The sequence below is a fragment of the Equus asinus genome, chromosome 6 (assembly GCF_041296235.1).
Source record: "Equus asinus isolate D_3611 breed Donkey chromosome 6, EquAss-T2T_v2, whole genome shotgun sequence".
In the NCBI taxonomy this organism is placed as follows: Eukaryota; Metazoa; Chordata; class Mammalia; order Perissodactyla; family Equidae; genus Equus; species Equus asinus.
In genome coordinates this window covers 56,049,019-56,066,701 of record NC_091795.1, presented here as the reverse complement: position 1 = coordinate 56,066,701, position 17,683 = coordinate 56,049,019, and the positions used below count along the sequence as shown (strand labels likewise).

The window sequence follows — 17,683 nt, the reverse complement described above, 5'->3', positions numbered from 1 at the left end:
CAGCAAACTTTTTCTGTAAAGGACCAGAGAGTAAATACCTTACACAGTGTCTGCGAGCCACATCTACTCTATAGCATGCTCTTCTCTTTTGTTTTTTCCATAAGCTTTTAAAATGTAAAAATTGTTTCTTAGTTTGGAGGCTGTACCAAATCTGAAAGCTGGATGTGGTCTGCTGAGGTGACTGACTATAGTTTACCAACCTTTATCTTATACCATTAAGATCAGGAACCCACAAAAGGAGGAGGTAGCCAAAAAACCCAAATTTTTGCTCAGGGTAGTACTTGTTCAGAACATCTAGCAACTTACTTCAACTCATTCCCCAAAGAATTTGAGTCAGCTTACAAGAATTATAAATAATAAAAGAATACATTTAAAAAGTCAAGACTAAGTAAAAATATACAACAAAAGGCCAGAAACATACAGTAAATGCTCCATATATATGTTGAATCCATGAAGGAACACATGCCATGAGTATAATAGCTGGTCAAACCTCACTGAGACATACAGACAGCTATACAGTATATCAATACCTATAGATATCAAAGATTTTCCTACTGATGCTTCGGGGGGTGCAGGATATGAATATCATCTCTGTGGCAAATGCTAAACTGAATTCTTTAAGAGAGTTTTTTACACTGTCCTTCAAAGCCAAGAACATTAACACCAAAATGCAATTCAGTGAAAATAATTCTAAAAAGGCCAAAGACAACCCAGTCCATGTAAGAAACTTTCTCGGTTTGGCATTATCTAAGATTAAAACTTAGGCCATTTAGAGGAATGGATAAACCACTGTTCTTCAGACAAGTCTTCATAATTATCTTTTTTTGGTGAAAGAGCTCTTTCAGGTTTGACTTAAAGCCTTTTCTTCCCTTAGAACACAGACATGAGTGCATAAAAGCTGAGTAAGAACAGCTTTGGAAGACAGAAAATATTCTACTCAGGATCTCTCTTCCCTCACAAGGCTGCAGAATCTTCTGGTTCAAGCTCATCACACTCAATTTCTCCTTTTCATTTAGGCTGAGTTCTTTCTCTGGAGGCTCCTCAGTAACATAACATTAGATTCCTAGAAAGCCTACCTAGGTTCACAAACTGTCCCAGTTTGGTTTGAATCCTAACAACGGAAAAAAGGTTAGGTTCAAGATGAGACTTCACAGTAAATGCATTCCCCAATGTTATGTATGTAATAGAAATGCCCCTGTCCTTGTATTCTATAGCTTGTTACAATTTGGTCTTCTACTGCACATACTCTACAATACATCCTTCATTCTAGCGTGTTGGTGGGCTTGTTGAAGTTCAAATCCCCCAGTACAGAATTTCTAATTGTAACAACCACTAAATTAAAAACTACTGAGCATGAAAATGAAAAGGGCTCCAGACGCTTAGGGATTTTCTGGTAAAGGAAAAGAAAGAAAAGTTTAATTCTAAGAACGGGTTGTACTGAATTCATAAGAGGACACTCAATAAATGAGCCCCATTTGAATTTTGTATGCTGCCTTTCAGCACTTTGGCTATGGCAGTGTAAGTGAAGTGCTAATGTTTAGGCTGTCTGAACTTTTCAAAAGTTTCTAAAAGACTTCTGAAAATGTATCCTTATGACGCAGTGTGATTACCAGTTGGCAAGTTGTGATTTTACCAAGGCTTCAAATTAAAAAATAATTGCCCCATGCCAATACGAAAACATTAATACCTAAGACAGTTAAAAGTCACAAATCAATCAGCTAAGAAATTATAAGGCAGCTCACTTGTAGCAACTTCAAAAGATAAGAATTGGGATACCAGACTAGTGAAAAGAGAAAAAGACACGGAATCAGGTTTCATTACATTCTGTCTCAATAAAGTATGTAAATACTATCAAGGTACAGAAATTTCATTATCTAATGTGACTTCAAAATGTAATTAGTTGAATAAATCAAGAGAGAAACAATGAGAGAAAACAGGAAATCTAGGCTTTTGTCTGAGCAATTCTATAACCAGGTGCATGATTTTGTTGGGTAATTTACTTATTGCTCTAGGATCTTTAATAAAATTCTAAGTAATGGATGGTACCGCAAAGGGGCAGTATATACTTTGGCTGTAATGAATAATACAAAACTAAAATATATAAATATTTATTACCTATCATTTTCACCACAAAGTTTCTTGTATTCTGCAGCTACAGTCTCATGGTTTTTGTTTTCAAGTAGCATTTTTTCTTGTTCTACTTTCAGTGTTTTTTCCAATTCTTCCAACTGTCCTTTCTGTTTTAGTAACTGATTATAACTAGAAAAAAAAGTTAGGTATTCGGTTTATAATATTTCCTTAGAAAAAAATATTTTGTAAGTGAAGGAAACAAGAGTAATACTTAATAAGTATGACATAAAACATGTAAATTTATATAAATTTCCTCCATAAATTATCTCTTAGATCTGTTTAACTCATAAAATTTATTATATTACCCCAAACGATTGGTTTTAAATTAACAACATAAGAAAATATAATAAATTACCGGTCTTCGAGGTCTTTATGTTCTACCTCAAGATTTTTGTGGGCAGACTTTAGCGTTCCATGTTTAGCAATGAGAGACTCATACTCTGAAGCCTGCCGTTCATGAAGAAGTTCCAGCTTTTCATGATCTTTGACCAGAGAATCATAGAGAGATTTCAGGTCCTCTCGCTCTTTGATTATGGATTCATTTTCATTTTCTAAGGAAGATTGCTGGATTAGGAGTTGTGCATTCTGGTTCATAAGTGAGGTACTCTGGGAATTAAGGGTGGAATTTTCAACCTAAAAGAATGCATACTGTTATCAGACATAAGAAAAATAGTGTATGTTGTTCTTTTTTCAAAATAAAAGATTACGTTAACTTTAGGAAGCTCTAAATAAATCATAGCAGATATATTCATATTATACTGAGAAAATTTGGATTTAGCATCCCAAAGAACAAGGCTACCATTTAATTTTGATTTTTGGTAGGTCTTAATAATATATATTATGAGACATATGTTTTGGGTTGAATTATTTTAAATGAAGGTGAATAGCAACAATCTGCATTCCACTCATCAAAAAGCACAGAATTTGAAACACTAGTTTATCATTTTCTAGAAGTTGAGAGTTGGTAGAACTGAAAAATTACTTGTGAAAACTCAATAGGAAATTTTCTCCAGAGCCTAAATTAAATTAGTGTTGCTTTACCATTTGGAAAACAGTTGCAGAAAGAAGAACTTATAGATTCAGAGAAGTAATTTCTTTTCTTCTGCTCTTTAAGAGGTTTCAGAGAGTTGCACTTTCCCCCACCTAACTGTTCTATTTGAAAAGATACTGGCAGTGTTAAGTGCAAGATGGATCTTTCGAACTAAGGACAAGTCTGAAGACAAAATTCTCATGCTGTGTTGTTTTCCATTAACTTAACTGATAAGAAAGCTGTAAAAATGAAACAAGGGATGGTATGTTGCAACCATATTCTAAAGCAAGGATTTCTACCTGATATAATCAACTTGTTGAAATGGGTGAAAGGCCATATTAGTGAAATTATCTTTTGTTATTTATATTTGTTGATTGAATTTATTAATATTTAAAGGCTCTGACATTTAAAAAACATTGATATCTCAAAGTTTGGCATAGCACTAAAGAAATATTTTAATTTATCTTCAACTAATTGTTAAATTCACTCACTAAGAAACAATGTTACTATGTCTAGTCATCCTTATTTTAACAGCATTATTCAAGAGTTCAGTTGCATCTCCTCAAAGTATTACATTACAACCTGAAGTTTGGCATTCTGTGTTTGAAGAGTAGTATTCTGCTCCTGTAAGGACACCGTCTGCCTCTGAAGTGCAAGAATCTGAGCCTGCAAGTTATTGTTCTGTGTCTCAAGTTGCTTCAGCTGAGTTTTCAGTGCTTGCTTCTCGGCTTGCAGTGTAGCATTCTTAATAAAGAAAACATACATATTAAGGATAAAAGCAACATCAAACATATTTCTGTTTAACAGGTACTAGAATTTTGTATGAGTATTTATTACCATTACAATCCAAACAAATCCTAACAATCTTAAAAGAGAAAAAGATAAAACATTTCCCCTCTATCCCAAGTTGTAAATAGACATTTAATCTAAGAAAAAGAAATTTGGCCAGCCTGGTGGTGTAGTGGTTAAGTTCGCAGGCTCCACTTCGGCAGCCCAGGGTTCACGGGTTCAGATCCTGGGTGTGGACCTACACGCTGCTCATTAAATCACACTGTGGTGGCATCCCACACACAAAGTGGTGGAGGATTAGCATGGATGTCAGCTCAGGGACAACCTTCCTCAAATAAAAAGAGGAAGATTGGCAACAGATGTTAGCTCAGGGCCAATGTTCCTCACCAAAAAAGAAGAAAAGAAGAAAAGAAAAAGAAAGTAATAATACTAAAACCTTAATATACTATTGTCTGTCTGCTTTATAAAGTCCAAAAAATAAAATATTATATTTGAAATATATTTATTAACACAAGAAACTAGAATGGGATTTTCAGTTGTATGGTTTTTCTGCTATTTTAAAGTGCCTAGAGTGTGTGGGGGGCTGTGTCTAGCCAATGAAGTGTACCTTTTCTAACTGCACAAAGGCAAATACATATATGTATATATATATAGGTGAATAGTGGTCCCAGGGGTAGCAGCAAAACTAAGTATTTTATAAACACAAATATTTGGAAGAGAAGCAGGAACAATCATAACCATCTGTTTAAAAAATTTAGTCCATAATGGACCTAACAGATGTTACATATTCTCCTTAGCGATTTTTTTCATGGTATAAAACACTCACTAAAATTGTATTTAATTTATAGAACTTCTGGAGCAAATTCAAACAGAACATACCACTTTCAATTTTTCCAGTACATATGACCATATTTCAATTTTATAGTTAAATGGTTGAATTACTATGCAAATCACAGATCACTGTATTTACTGTGATACATATTAAAATATTTGTCATGGATATTATCTTTTCAGCATTATTTCTAAACATTTCCAAAAAAAATAAGCATCAAAATTATAAAAAACCCTCTAGCAAACTGAAATAAAACTTTAATATACAACAAGGCCAGAATTTGTATGTAATTGCAATATGCATAAAAAGTTACAACTGAGTCCCCAAAAATCACTTTTATTATATCTCTAATAGGGAACAAAGATAACATTCACTTTATAGGCTTTCATGCTATATACACCACACGTCACTGTATAAAAGACAAGTCATGATTTAACCCACGTACTATACCATAAAATCAAAGCTGAGGAAGCAAAATGCTATAAGATGGGTTTTGATATTCTAGTTCTCTTTTGTTCATTTGTTCAAATAAAAAGGATGACAATTTACACTGGAAAAATAATTCAGAATACTGATGTATTTACATACCATCTTGGCACACCCAACTGAACCATGTTTCACTCACATATGTTAAGTACTACTCTAGTTTAGCTCATTAGAAACCAAAATGTACAAACTCTAATGATGAGTCTGGGTATCCCTAGGAACAAGAAAAATTCCCACAGTCTATAATGAATAGACTAGATAATTGAGAGTAGAAAGGATATCTCAGAACAGAAAAAAAATTAAGATGGAAAAGTATGAGCTTAGCAAATATACTGGCAAATGCACAAAAATTACCAGTCTAATATTCAGCTAGCCATCTTTATAAACCCATTATCTAAAATGGCTAAAATATGACAATAATTTTTTTGAACAGACATTCACTACGGAAATCAACGGGAAAAAAGATTTACCTTAGAGAATGTTATATGCCAGCCAAATTTTCTGAAATGTAATTATTAATCCAAGTGATAGAGGTGTGTGTGTGTGTATATATATGTATATAAATCACTAAATAATAAAAAATAGGTATTCATATATGGCTAATAAATGTATGAAAAGGTATAAAATGGCACACTAATAATTTAAAACATACAAATTAAAATATTTTCTCCTATCACTTTAACAAAAATTAAAAGGCTGGTAATACCCAATGTTCATCTGGAAAAATAGTACTCTATTAGTGGGACTGAAAATTTATGTGATTTTGAAAGTCTAATACAATGATATCAATTAAAATTAAACATAAACACAGACATGAATATATTCTTTGGCCTATCAATTTCAATGTCAGGAATTTACTACCCTATATACATGTTATATGTGGATTTTCATTGCAGCTAAATCTGAAAATAACCTAAATGTCTATCAATGTGGAATTTATTTAAATAAATTATGGTAACATCCACACTACTGAATAATACATGGTCATTAAACAAAATGAGATAGAGCTGTATCTGCTAAAATAGATCTCCAAGATAACAATCAAAAATGCAAATAAAAATATTGTATAGCATGATCTCACAGGTGTAAATCTGTAAGAGAAATATATGTCTATACACAGATAAGTCACAAACATTTTTCTGGGAAGATAACTGTTTACGGTGATTATTTTTGGATGAGAAGTAGGAATCAATGGTGTCAGAGGTTAATTTCTGGCTCTATGGCTTAAAGTTTTCGACGAATGTTAAATTAAAAAATAACATCCACCACAACTATTTTACTTGTTAGCATGTAGATTCTTTCAGCTCATTCATTTTTGAAGGATAAATGTTTGTTGAATTCATTTGATTATTGTTAAATATTTATTGAACTTATTCAGCGAATGTTTATTAAGTGTCTGCTATCTATCAGCCATTATCTACATACCGAAGGCACAGTGGTGAAAAAGACAGACAAGGTACCTGCTCTCAAGGAGCTTTTTTTCAGTAGACCAACAACAAATAAATGAATAAAAAATATAATTTCACTAGTGAAAGTCCTGTGACAAAACTAAGACAGACAGTGATGTGCTCGTGTATGAGTTTTGGCTGGGGACAGCTACTTTACTAGGGTAAGGGGTCAGAGAAGACTGCTTGCAGGAGATACACGGTAAGAGAGCTGCATGCGGAGGGAAGCCAGCCGTGTGTTCCAGGTAGGGAAAGCAAGCAGAAAGCCCCTGAGATAGGAACAAATAGAAGAGGCCAATATAACTAGAATTAATTTACTTATTATTCACCAGGTGTCATTTTGTGTTTTTTAGATATTCACAGATAATAATATTACCCCCAGATTAATAAACAGGGTGAGTGGAAGAGAGTAGTATAGTATAAAGTTAGAGACATAGGCAGGGCAATGTCAGGAAGGATCTTGTAGGACACAGTCCTATAGCTTCTGCACAGAGAATGGGTTAGATTGGAAGGGATGGAATGGAAGCAGGGGAAGCCAGTTAGGAGGATATTCTATTTGTCCAGATGAGAGATGACGGCACCTTAGACTCGAGTGGTAACAGCAGAGATGGAGAGAAGTAGATGGGTTTGGGTTATATTTTCAAGATAACTCTTAGCTCTTTGGTCTTTCTTTATAGTATAGAACAAATCAGCCAAGAAAGTATAAAGTGAACAAAGCTACAAAACCAGATTAATTTTCTGAGTTACATATCTAATAATCCTTTATTTATAAAAATCTTTATTTCTACTAAAAATTTTAAATTACTTACATTTCTTTCTACTTCAATTAATCTATCTTTAACTTTCAGAAGCTCTCTAGTAGTTTCTTGACTTTCTCGCTCCCATTTGTTATCTTCACCAGAAGTTGGAGGAGAGCTCTGTACCATCCTTTCCTCATCTTGTCTCTGTTTGAGAGCTTCATAATTCTTTTTCACCTAAGATTTTATTTAAAATATTTTAATCAGGAGAAAAAAAATCACCAAAGTTATATTTCTCACAATTAATTTGACTCTGCACTGGTCTCGTGAATGTGAGAGACACTTTATTTAAAAATGTGATAAATAATATATACGATTATCATTATTACCATGATCACAATGTATGCTTTGCAAAATGCAAATCTTTTCCTCCTAGAAATATTAAATATACTCTGCTTATGTGCCACGATTCTACAGTATATTCTGTAATTTCAGATCCTATTGTTTATGATGAAAATGAGAACAAATGACAAGATTCACTGGACACAGACATGTTGCTAATACTAACAATTGTTTTTAGAGCTATCTATAGCTGATTTAGAGATTTCAGAGATTCCCATGTAAAGAACAAATAAAGACTTGACACACGTAATCAGTCCTCTTAAAAAAATACTTAAAGTTGAGGAGGTATCTATATATGTCTGCCCTTTTAAGAAGGATATGCCATACAGAATGAGTTATGTTAATTAATGACTTCTTTATTCAGCTCTTGATCCATATATAATTATCATAACATTTTATAAAGAGGGAATAAGCCAAGATATGTCTTATCCAGTGTTTTCTGGTATAATTACAACCAAATCCTATTTTAAGAGAGCCAACTAAAAACGAACTTGGTCATCAGGTATTAGGAAAATTGCCAATTACCTACCAGCTCTCTTCAATTTAAATTGATTACTATTATACTTATCCCGAATCACTAGTTTATTGTAGAAGTTTACCATAAATTTATAAATCAACCCCAAACTTTCTATTAAGGCAAGGACATAAATGTTTAAAATAATTCAAAGTCTAATGCAAACTTTAAGAAAGCTTATAACTCAACAATAAATTTAGCTACTTTTGAGTTAGAAAATAATGACGTGAGACTAAAGAAAAAAGATGCCAAGATAGAATGTAATTTAAAACTTGGCAAGTGATCTAACAGGTGTTTTGGGATTTGGATTTTCCAGGGTTTTTTTTTTTTTTTTTTTACTTTTAGTACCCTAATAACATAGATGAGTGACATCATTTCTAGTCTCCTATTTTACATTAATTTCCCACAGGGTCTTACTTCTAGACTTAGAAAGGTTATAAGACATATGCCATTACTAACAAGGGGAGCTGAGAGTAAATCTCAGAGCTTCTCATTCTTAGCCTATTGTTCTAACAACTAAGTTTCAAAAATGCTTCCTTTACCTTGTGTATCATAAATCAAAATCTCTAATTTATGTTCACACAGAAAAGGACATCATTTTCCATCAAGGTTTCTTAGAGGCAGCATGGATGTGGGTGTGGCCTTTTCATCTACTCTATTCATCTCTAACTTTTAACTGGGGTGTTTACACTTTTATATTTAATGCAATTATTGATATGGTTTGGTTTAAAACTGCTATCTTGCTATTTGTTTTCTATTTGTCCAATCTGTACTTTGTTTCCCCTTTTTCCTTTTCCCGTCTTTGGATTTTTTATGATAATGGCATATTAATTATACTTCTTTGCCATGCTACCTTAGTGGTTATTTTAGGCCTTATACTATTCATATTTAATTTTCATAGTCTATCTTCAAGTGATATACCTCTTCGTGTATAGTACTCAAAATTAGGACAGTATAAGTCCAGTTGAACACATGTTATTTATAACAGGAAGCTTTCTATTTATTTATTTTTCAATATTTATGCCAAAATGTCTGCAATTGGAAGACAATGATGGAATTTTAAATCTTTACGTTTTATACTTGAAATACACATATACCAACATATTCCCAAACCCACTTATTTCCTGGCTGAGTAGGTTCATGAAGCTGACTTTATTTGCAACCTAGTGATACTGCTGAATAGGGTAAAATATTCAGGAAATAAAACAGATTAATGAAATATGGCGCCAAGTTTTATTTTATTTTTTAGATAATCCTTTATATGTTAACTAAGCAAAGTTCTAGAATTTCTTCTGTAACAATATATGTTCCACAGTAATGTCTAAGACAAATACCAGCAATGATGGTAAGGGCAATAGGAGAACAAAATCTTTTTCCCTTTCTGCATGAGAAATTCATCTTTGGGTAACTGTTTCTCTGTAAACCTAATAAAATTGGAATGATCTACATTACCAGGCAAGATTGCTTGAGGGAAAAATGACCCCTGACTGAAACTGTTCTTGGACTGGGAGAACTATAAATATCTAACAGAAAGCCATATCTTTGAAGTTCTCTGAGTACAGCAACTCTTAAAACTCGTATATCCATTGTGGAGATCCTAAATCTATGCTTTTGGAGTTGTTGTAAGAGATGATGACTGCTGTGGAGCATGAAATCTCAAAGTCAGGGCAGCTCCTGCACACACCCAATGTGAATCTCATTTCTTGCACTTGAACTGTCATGTGGTGGGAAGATGACTCTTAGACAAGTATGTAAAGATGGACAACTGACAGTGCCCTGCTATCTACTTGTATTTCCTATAGTGTTCTGAATCAAATGGTTCTAAATGTGGCCTATAGTAATCTCGTCTGCCTGAATGTTTAGTTGACTGTAAAACCATTCCTGGCAGCACTGCAGAGATGACAAAAGGGAGAATAAACCAGAACATAATTCTGCCAATCTACCATATACTAACCCTATGGGATGGGCAAGCCCCTTTAAATTTATTCATGTAGGGAAAACAGACAGTTGTCCCTGCCTTGTTTACTTCACTAGATAATTCCAAATATGACAAGAAAACAGATACAGAAAAGACTTCAGATTTATGAAATCAGGTTCTTTCTTACACCACACATATGATTTCATTCTACTTGGCATCCTCATAACCAGGTCTTGCCTATCAAACTTTTACCTGGATTCTCAATAGAAAAGACTGTCAAAGTGTCAGTATCGCATTGAGAGCTTTTCCCATTGAAATAAGCCTGCCTTTTCCCTATGCTACACCCACAATTTTGATATGTCCCTAACTGCATGGAGGACAGACATACACACATGAAACAGGATTGAATAAATTATAGTGTATAGACAAAATACAGTGTGTCAGAAGTATATGACAAAGATTTAAGAATACTCTCAAATTTAAGAAAAAGGAAGAAATAAACTATTAATAAAATGATGTTACATTTTTATTTTCTACTTTACATTTTTCTGTCCAAATATCTGACAATTAAAATTCTTTCCAAGGAAACCACTTACTGTTTTAAGCTCTTGGCGCAACTGCTGGTTAAAATTTGTGGATTCTTCTAATCGAGCTTCTAAAGCAGCAATTTTTTCTTCTTTTATTTCAAGTGACTTCTTTAGAGTGGATTCTAACTTTGATTCCAAAAGTTTGTACCTACTATCCAAGTGTAAAAATAATACAGTTCATCATTGGAGGTCAGAAAATTACTTTTAAAGATAATTTATCAACACAGATACTGATGCCATAAATAGGTGGCCTAAAATAATCTTTTTTAAAGAGGCAAATTAAATTATCCTCCTCTTACTGCCCCAGTCCGCCTTTTAAACTATCCCTGGTCATAAAGAAACCAATCACTGCGTAACCAGAGCTCCAGAATACAGTCTAGGTTTTCAAAAGCAAATACTAATGCTCAAAAAAGGAATCTGAAAGATTTAAGTCTCAAAATATTCCTTTTAGTTTTATAAAAATAGAATCTATAGAAAGAAGTGGTGGATGGATTTATTATATTATCAAGAATTTGTCTCTGATAGTAATGTGTAAAAGTATTTATACAAGGACATATGAATAGTTAACTCCTAAAACTCAGACTGTCTTCACTAAGACTTTGTCTTCAGGGTATAAAGTACTTGCAGAATATTTTAAAAAGAGAATGATATACTAAAGACACAGAACACTGGTGACAGAGTAGGAAAAGGCAGATAGATGTGAATGTCAGTATTTTAGTTGTCTTTTTTAATTGGGAGTCATGTTTAATTATATTTATTCTTAAGATTTTTTCTTTACAAAAAGGATGGTGCATGAACACAGTTTGAGAGTGAATCATAAACTAGAGATTATGATTAATCTATTTTTTACATCTGAGAACAGTGACTAAACAAAATAAAAACCTACAGTATATATTTGAGAAATTTTATCACATTCTGCCTTTTACTGTAATTAATTTCTATGTATGTATTTTCTTCTCAACCAGATTTTAAGCTAATTGAGAACAGAGAACAAATCTTACTCATTTTGGTATTGGCTTGAGTCAACAAACGTTTTTAAAGCATTTAATGAGTCTGACTTTGGATACGTTGAATTTGTGATGCCTGAGGTGCTTCTGGACTGTCCAGATAAAGATGTCTAGTAAGCAGAGAATAATATGGATATCAGGTGAGAGGATGGATGGGAGTGCTCAGAATGAATGAATAAGAGGTCTGAGAATATAACCCTAGAAAACTATACTGAAAGAGAAGACGTTTGAAAAGAACCGTTAAAAGAGCCAACAGTGATGACACAGCACTCTGTTTACAACTCTACCACTAAATTTAGTTGGTTGCAATTTAATATATTTATACATTCAATTCCACAAGTAGACTATATATTCCTTGATGGCAAGAATAAATACCTTAATAACTGTATCTTCAAAGGAGGTCAGAGAGAATGACATCAATTGGAAAGATGAAAAGGTTACTAACAAAGGAATTAGGGACACCATCTGAGATTAGGGGTAAAGACAGATGCAAATATACATAAATTCCAAGATGGAGGGGATGGAATGTAAAAGGAATTTATGTCTACAACCTTTTATTTTCTTTGTGACATTAAGGCTAACTTACTGGGTGAGAAAGAAGCTGGTTTAGTGGCTTAAGACACTTCTTTTCCTGATCCCCCAGATTCGATCATAGTTATAAACTGCTCTCAATTCCATTTCCTAAAAGTGTTAGTTCAGTATATACCCTTATCTCCATGTTTAATGCTTTCACTATATAAATAAATATGCATGGATTAATAAATGCATCACATCTTGCCTAGACTATTACAACAGCTTCCTAACTGGTCTCTGTGCCTCCAAATTTGCCTCTTTTCTAATTCATCTTTCATGTCACTCTAACTTGCACAACACATCTTTGTGCTTTATTTGCATGGAATGCCCTTCCCCATCATTTCCACCTAGCAAATTTCTGTCATTCTTCAAGGTTTAGCTGAAGCATTATCATTTCTTTGATGCTTGATGATTAGCAGATAACAAGAACTCAATTAGCAGATAATAAAAGCTCAGTTAACACTGACTAATTGTATGAATTCAGGTTTGGGAAGAGGCGCCAAGCAGTATGAAGGGCCCATGTGGAGCTGGGTTCATAAACTTGTGACAGGGTCAGTTAGGGCAGCTACATGCTTTACTCTAGTTTTTTTTTTCTGCTCTACTTTTTAAATGTCTTACACATGGCAGGTAATAAATCTGTTTGAATTAAGAAGTGATGTATATTCAGTATCTATATTAAAAGACAAGTCAACAAAATTGGCCCTTAACTATACGTTTAACTCAAATAAAAAACATTTTCTCATGTAATATCTGTATAATTAATTCAATTATGGTTGCTTGAATTGATTGCTAGAATAAATGCCTCAAATTACTTCTATTTGTTATTACAGAACTAACCTTTAAAAGTATCAATCTATTCTATTAACTTCGAATATTCTCAAAATCACATAAACAAATCCCATATAATCAGCATTAATTTCTCCTATATACATTTAATACAGACTATAAATACTTATTAGAACAGCAATGAGTAGATGATAAAATACCAATTATATAATTACAAAAATTCCAATGAATTAAAATCTAGTCTACATAAAACAATATTCATAACAACATTCGCTTCTATTCTAGCTAGAATCATGTGGCCAACTAGATGCTCACTAATAGACTACTTGAAAATTAGATTAACTGTTCGAGATAGACTGTAATCACCATGGGAGAATATAAATTTTCTTTAAACTTGTATTGATCATTCTCAAAATTGAAGGGTATCTAACTTAATTTTTTATTTTGTTTGTCAAGCCTTAGTTTTCCACATTATTTTTATTCTTTAATTTCTTCTTGGTATATTTTTCTTTGTTTCATACTTTTCCTCCATTTCTCTTTAAGTCCACATTTTGGCACACAAAATCAATGAAAGAATTGAGACATTTAAGCATGATTCAAATAAGAAATAACTTGCTTAAATTGACTGTACATTTCATGAGAGAGGGGTTTGTTTGTTAATATCTCATTCTACTTTCACAGGCCAATTATAGCCTCTGATCTTCTGCTACCTGAGTGGCATCCTGTTTTCCTATTACATAACTGTTTTTATATAATAACATTTTAGCATTTTTTTCTTCTATCAATATTAGGTTGTCTTTATCTGATTTATACTTTTTTTCCTTACAGAATTTTCTCTTAAGGGAAGAAAGGAACCAGAAACAGGGTGAAATACATAAATGTATTCTTGTAGCTGGTAAGAATCAATGGAAAGGGGAAAGGAAAGAATCAATGTTTGAGGGAAAAAAAATATTATTTCAACTGTCTGCCAAACAGACGTAATGCTCACCTGTCATCAGTACTTTGCTCATCATGTAAGAGTCGCTCTTTATTTAGCCCTATCTTCTCAAGCTCATGAGTTAATTTTTCAAGATCATTATTCATTTGTTGAGTCTTCAGTTTTTCACTCACCAAATCCTTATTTTAAAAGGTATACAAAACTCACATAAGTATCAAGAACATAAACATCTAAGAAATTCAGCCAAGATTCTAACTGTCACCATCCAGAAATATGTATAATTTGAACCCAGCAAGACAGGAATGTTGTTGAACTTTTCCTTCATCATTAAAAAGTAGTTAAGCAACAAAACTATAATCTAGTTCAAACAGAATTGTTTTCCCTCTTTTTTTTTTTGCTAATACTTCTTAACATTTTAGTGTTAAAAACTAAAAGAATAAACCCTTTACTTGTGAATACAAACCTTACATTTGAGAACCGTGGAGGGCAAAAAAAACACATATCCACTAACTTTTTAATAATGAGCTAGAACTTCAGTGCATATTTCTTCCTATGAATACATGTTGGATTCGACACCCTTCTCTCCACAAATACCCCTCTCCCAGTGGAAGAGGCTTAAGAGAGAGAGAAGGAATTTGGTTTTTTTGCAGGGGAAGAGTCACCCTAAGATAACATCTGTTGCCAATCTTCCTCTGTTTTTTTCCTTTTCCCCTGCAAATCCCCATTACACAGCTATGTATAGTTGTAAGTTCTGGTTCTTCCATGTGAGCCACCACCACAGCATGGCTACTGACAGACAAGTGGCTTGGTTCTGTGCCCAGGAACTGAACCTGGGCCCCTGAAGCAGAGCGTGCTGAACTTTAACCACTAGACCATCAGGGCTGGCTCAAGGCTTAAGATATTGATCTAAAGAACTAGGTGTAATTCTTAGAAGATCAGGCACAAGTTGTTGTTTATGTCTGTAAGACTGAAGAACAACAGAAAGAAAAAAAATGAAAGCCTAATAATGTTCCCTCTCAATGCCTCTTTAATAGAAATGCAGACTTCCCAATGTCACTTTCTGCCAGAATGGGAACTAAGATATTTTCTAATTGAACTTAAAGGGTTATGACACATAGTATAGCACAGGGACAGCAAAAAAGAGCCAAGCACGCTATCTTCTGATTTGCACCAACCATGTTTTCACAGGACCTATTGCCAATCCATTCCTATAAATCTCAGAATTCTTCTCAAAACATAGATCCAAGCAACTACCAATTGTTCAGTCTTGAACTTTAAGTTCAACCTGATTTACATGCTCTTGCTTAGAGGTCAGAATTCATGGGGCTTTGGAGTCTGAAAGATTTGAATTTGAATCTAGCAATCCAACTCTGCCATTTATTAGCTGTGTGATCCTAAGTAAGTTATTTGATGTCTCTGAAGCGCAGATTTCTAATTAATGCAGATAATATCTATAAAGGATTGGTCATAAAAATTATATAAATATACATAAATGCAACTTATGAAGTCCTTAGTCCAGTACTTGGCACATAGTTAGCATTCAATAAATAGAAGCTACCATGCTTCCTGTTATACTTAGCATTCAGTAAGAGTCTTAATCAAATATTTTAATATTATTTTGAAACAAAAGTATAAAATTCTAATGTAGTAAGTCAGATACTACATGGAAACCTTACTACTACAATTTCTTAAAAAACACAACTTACAGGTACTTCTTAATTTAACAAAAAGTAGGAAATTTGGAAACTACTTCTAGTTCTAATTTCAAGTTTCTACTTTGAACCATAAACAGATAATGCAAATTACTGATGGGTTCCAGTAAAATTTAAAGAAGCCTTGAGTTAAAAATGTAAAAAATATTTGCCTTGAATTCAGGTAATTATATTTACCTCACGTAATGTAACCAAAGTTTTTATATCAATAGTTGCTCTTTTCACAAGCTCCTTATTTTCTTTCTCTAATTCTTTCAGACGAATGCAGGATTCTTTATAAATACCAATCTCTTTGAATAGGGTTTTGTTTTCTTTTTCTAAATTTCCAATTTTCACATTATTTTCTTCTAATGTGGTATCTTTTATTTCTGCTTGTTGTCGGAGTCTCTTATTTTCCTTTTCCAGTTGTTTTTTATCCTTTTCTAGTTGAGAAGTCTCTTGCTCTAATGATTTATTTTCTTTTTCTAGCTGTTCTAGTCTTTTGCTGGATATTTTTAACTCTTCTAGGTTTTTTTGCAATGTTTGATTTTCCATCTCTAAGTCCTGTAGTTCACTCTCTAACTGTTGAATTTTTTTATTGCTGTTTTCTAGAGCTTTCTGTAGCCTTTGATTTTCTGTATCTAAACCCTGGTAGCTAACTTCTAAGCGCTCTGTTTTCTTGAAAGATGCTTTCATGAGCTCTAAACCCTTCTTAAGTTGCTCTTTTTCACTTTCCAGTTCTTTATTTTCTAGTTGCAGCTGAGCCATTTTCATGCTTGCACACTTCAAAGATTCCACATTCCTTCGCAGTTCTAAGTTTTCCTCATCAAGTTGGGAATTCTCTTTTTCAAGGGATTCTAACTGAAAAGTAAGATTTTTAAAGCTATCCAATGTTTTTTTTAATTTCCTATTTTCTCTTTCTAGCTCTGAATTTTCTTGTTCTAAGGACTCAATTTTTTCACAAGTAATTTTTAAATTGGTTATCTTTTTCTGTAACAATTCATTTTCTTTTTCAAGATGATGCAACTCATTTTCAAGTTCTTCTGCTCGTTCTCCTTTTTCTTTATAATGTTCCAATTCTTTTCTAATTTGTCTTTTTTCAAATTCAATCTTGCTTAGCTTGCTACTTGTTTCTTTGATAGATTCATGGAGAATTTTATTTTCTTTTTCAATGTCTTTCACCCTTGCTTCAGCACTTATTTGGGAGCGCTGCCTTAAGGAAGACACAGTTTGATTCAGATGTTCATTTTCTTGTTCCAGTATTTTAATCTAATTTTTAAAAAGAAAGGAGAAAAGTAAAAACTTACTTGAGCAAAAACTAAATATTTTAAATTACGTAGTTTTTCCCTTCCAAAAACTGAGAAAAAAGAACATAAAAGGGTGCTAACATGTCTATGTTACTTTTAATTTTGACAAATATTTACTGAGAGGCCACTGCATACATGTACTGCCAGGTCATTAAAGTTCATGTCTTTAGGGAGTTCATAACATAAAGGAATGGTTAAGAGAGGTGTATTTAATATTAACTGAAATGATCTTCAGATTATTTATAGTTACATGTGTCAAGTACAGATATGAATATAGGTGACACACACACACATCTCCTTGAGGATATAAGCTGTTACTTTCATTAAATAAATTTTTCAATGCCTATACACAGTGGTTCTTCAGTTAATATTTGCTGTATTAGATGTGTGTAAATATATATATGGGTGTGTATGTATTAATTTCCCAAAATAATTCTAATTTGGAAACATCAAAATAACAACATCCCCTGGTACGTTTGAAAGCGAATCCTTCAGATTTATAATATGGCCTA

The 17,683-nt window shown here is 32.9% G+C and overlaps 1 protein-coding gene across 16 annotated transcripts in view; it reads right to left on the bottom strand.

The window, feature by feature from the left end:
- CCDC88A (coiled-coil domain containing 88A) overlaps positions 1-17,683 on the bottom strand; it is a 123,488-nt gene that overhangs the window by 30,103 nt on the left and 75,702 nt on the right. For 14 of the 16 annotated variants that reach the window (XM_070512084.1, XM_070512085.1, XM_014843014.3 and 11 more), the window contains exons 15-21: positions 16,063-17,133; positions 14,225-14,352; positions 10,880-11,021; positions 7,522-7,686; positions 3,743-3,904; positions 2,486-2,763; positions 2,116-2,259 (exon numbers count right to left, since the gene is read on the bottom strand). In XM_070512084.1, coding sequence (XP_070368185.1) covers positions 2,116-2,259; positions 2,486-2,763; positions 3,743-3,904; positions 7,522-7,686; positions 10,880-11,021; positions 14,225-14,352; positions 16,063-17,133 — 2,090 coding nt within the window. The remainder of the gene's footprint in view (positions 1-2,115; positions 2,260-2,485; positions 2,764-3,742; positions 3,905-7,521; positions 7,687-10,879; positions 11,022-14,224; positions 14,353-16,062; positions 17,134-17,683) is intronic. The other 2 variants (XM_044772456.2, XM_070512080.1) reach the window with 1 other exon arrangement.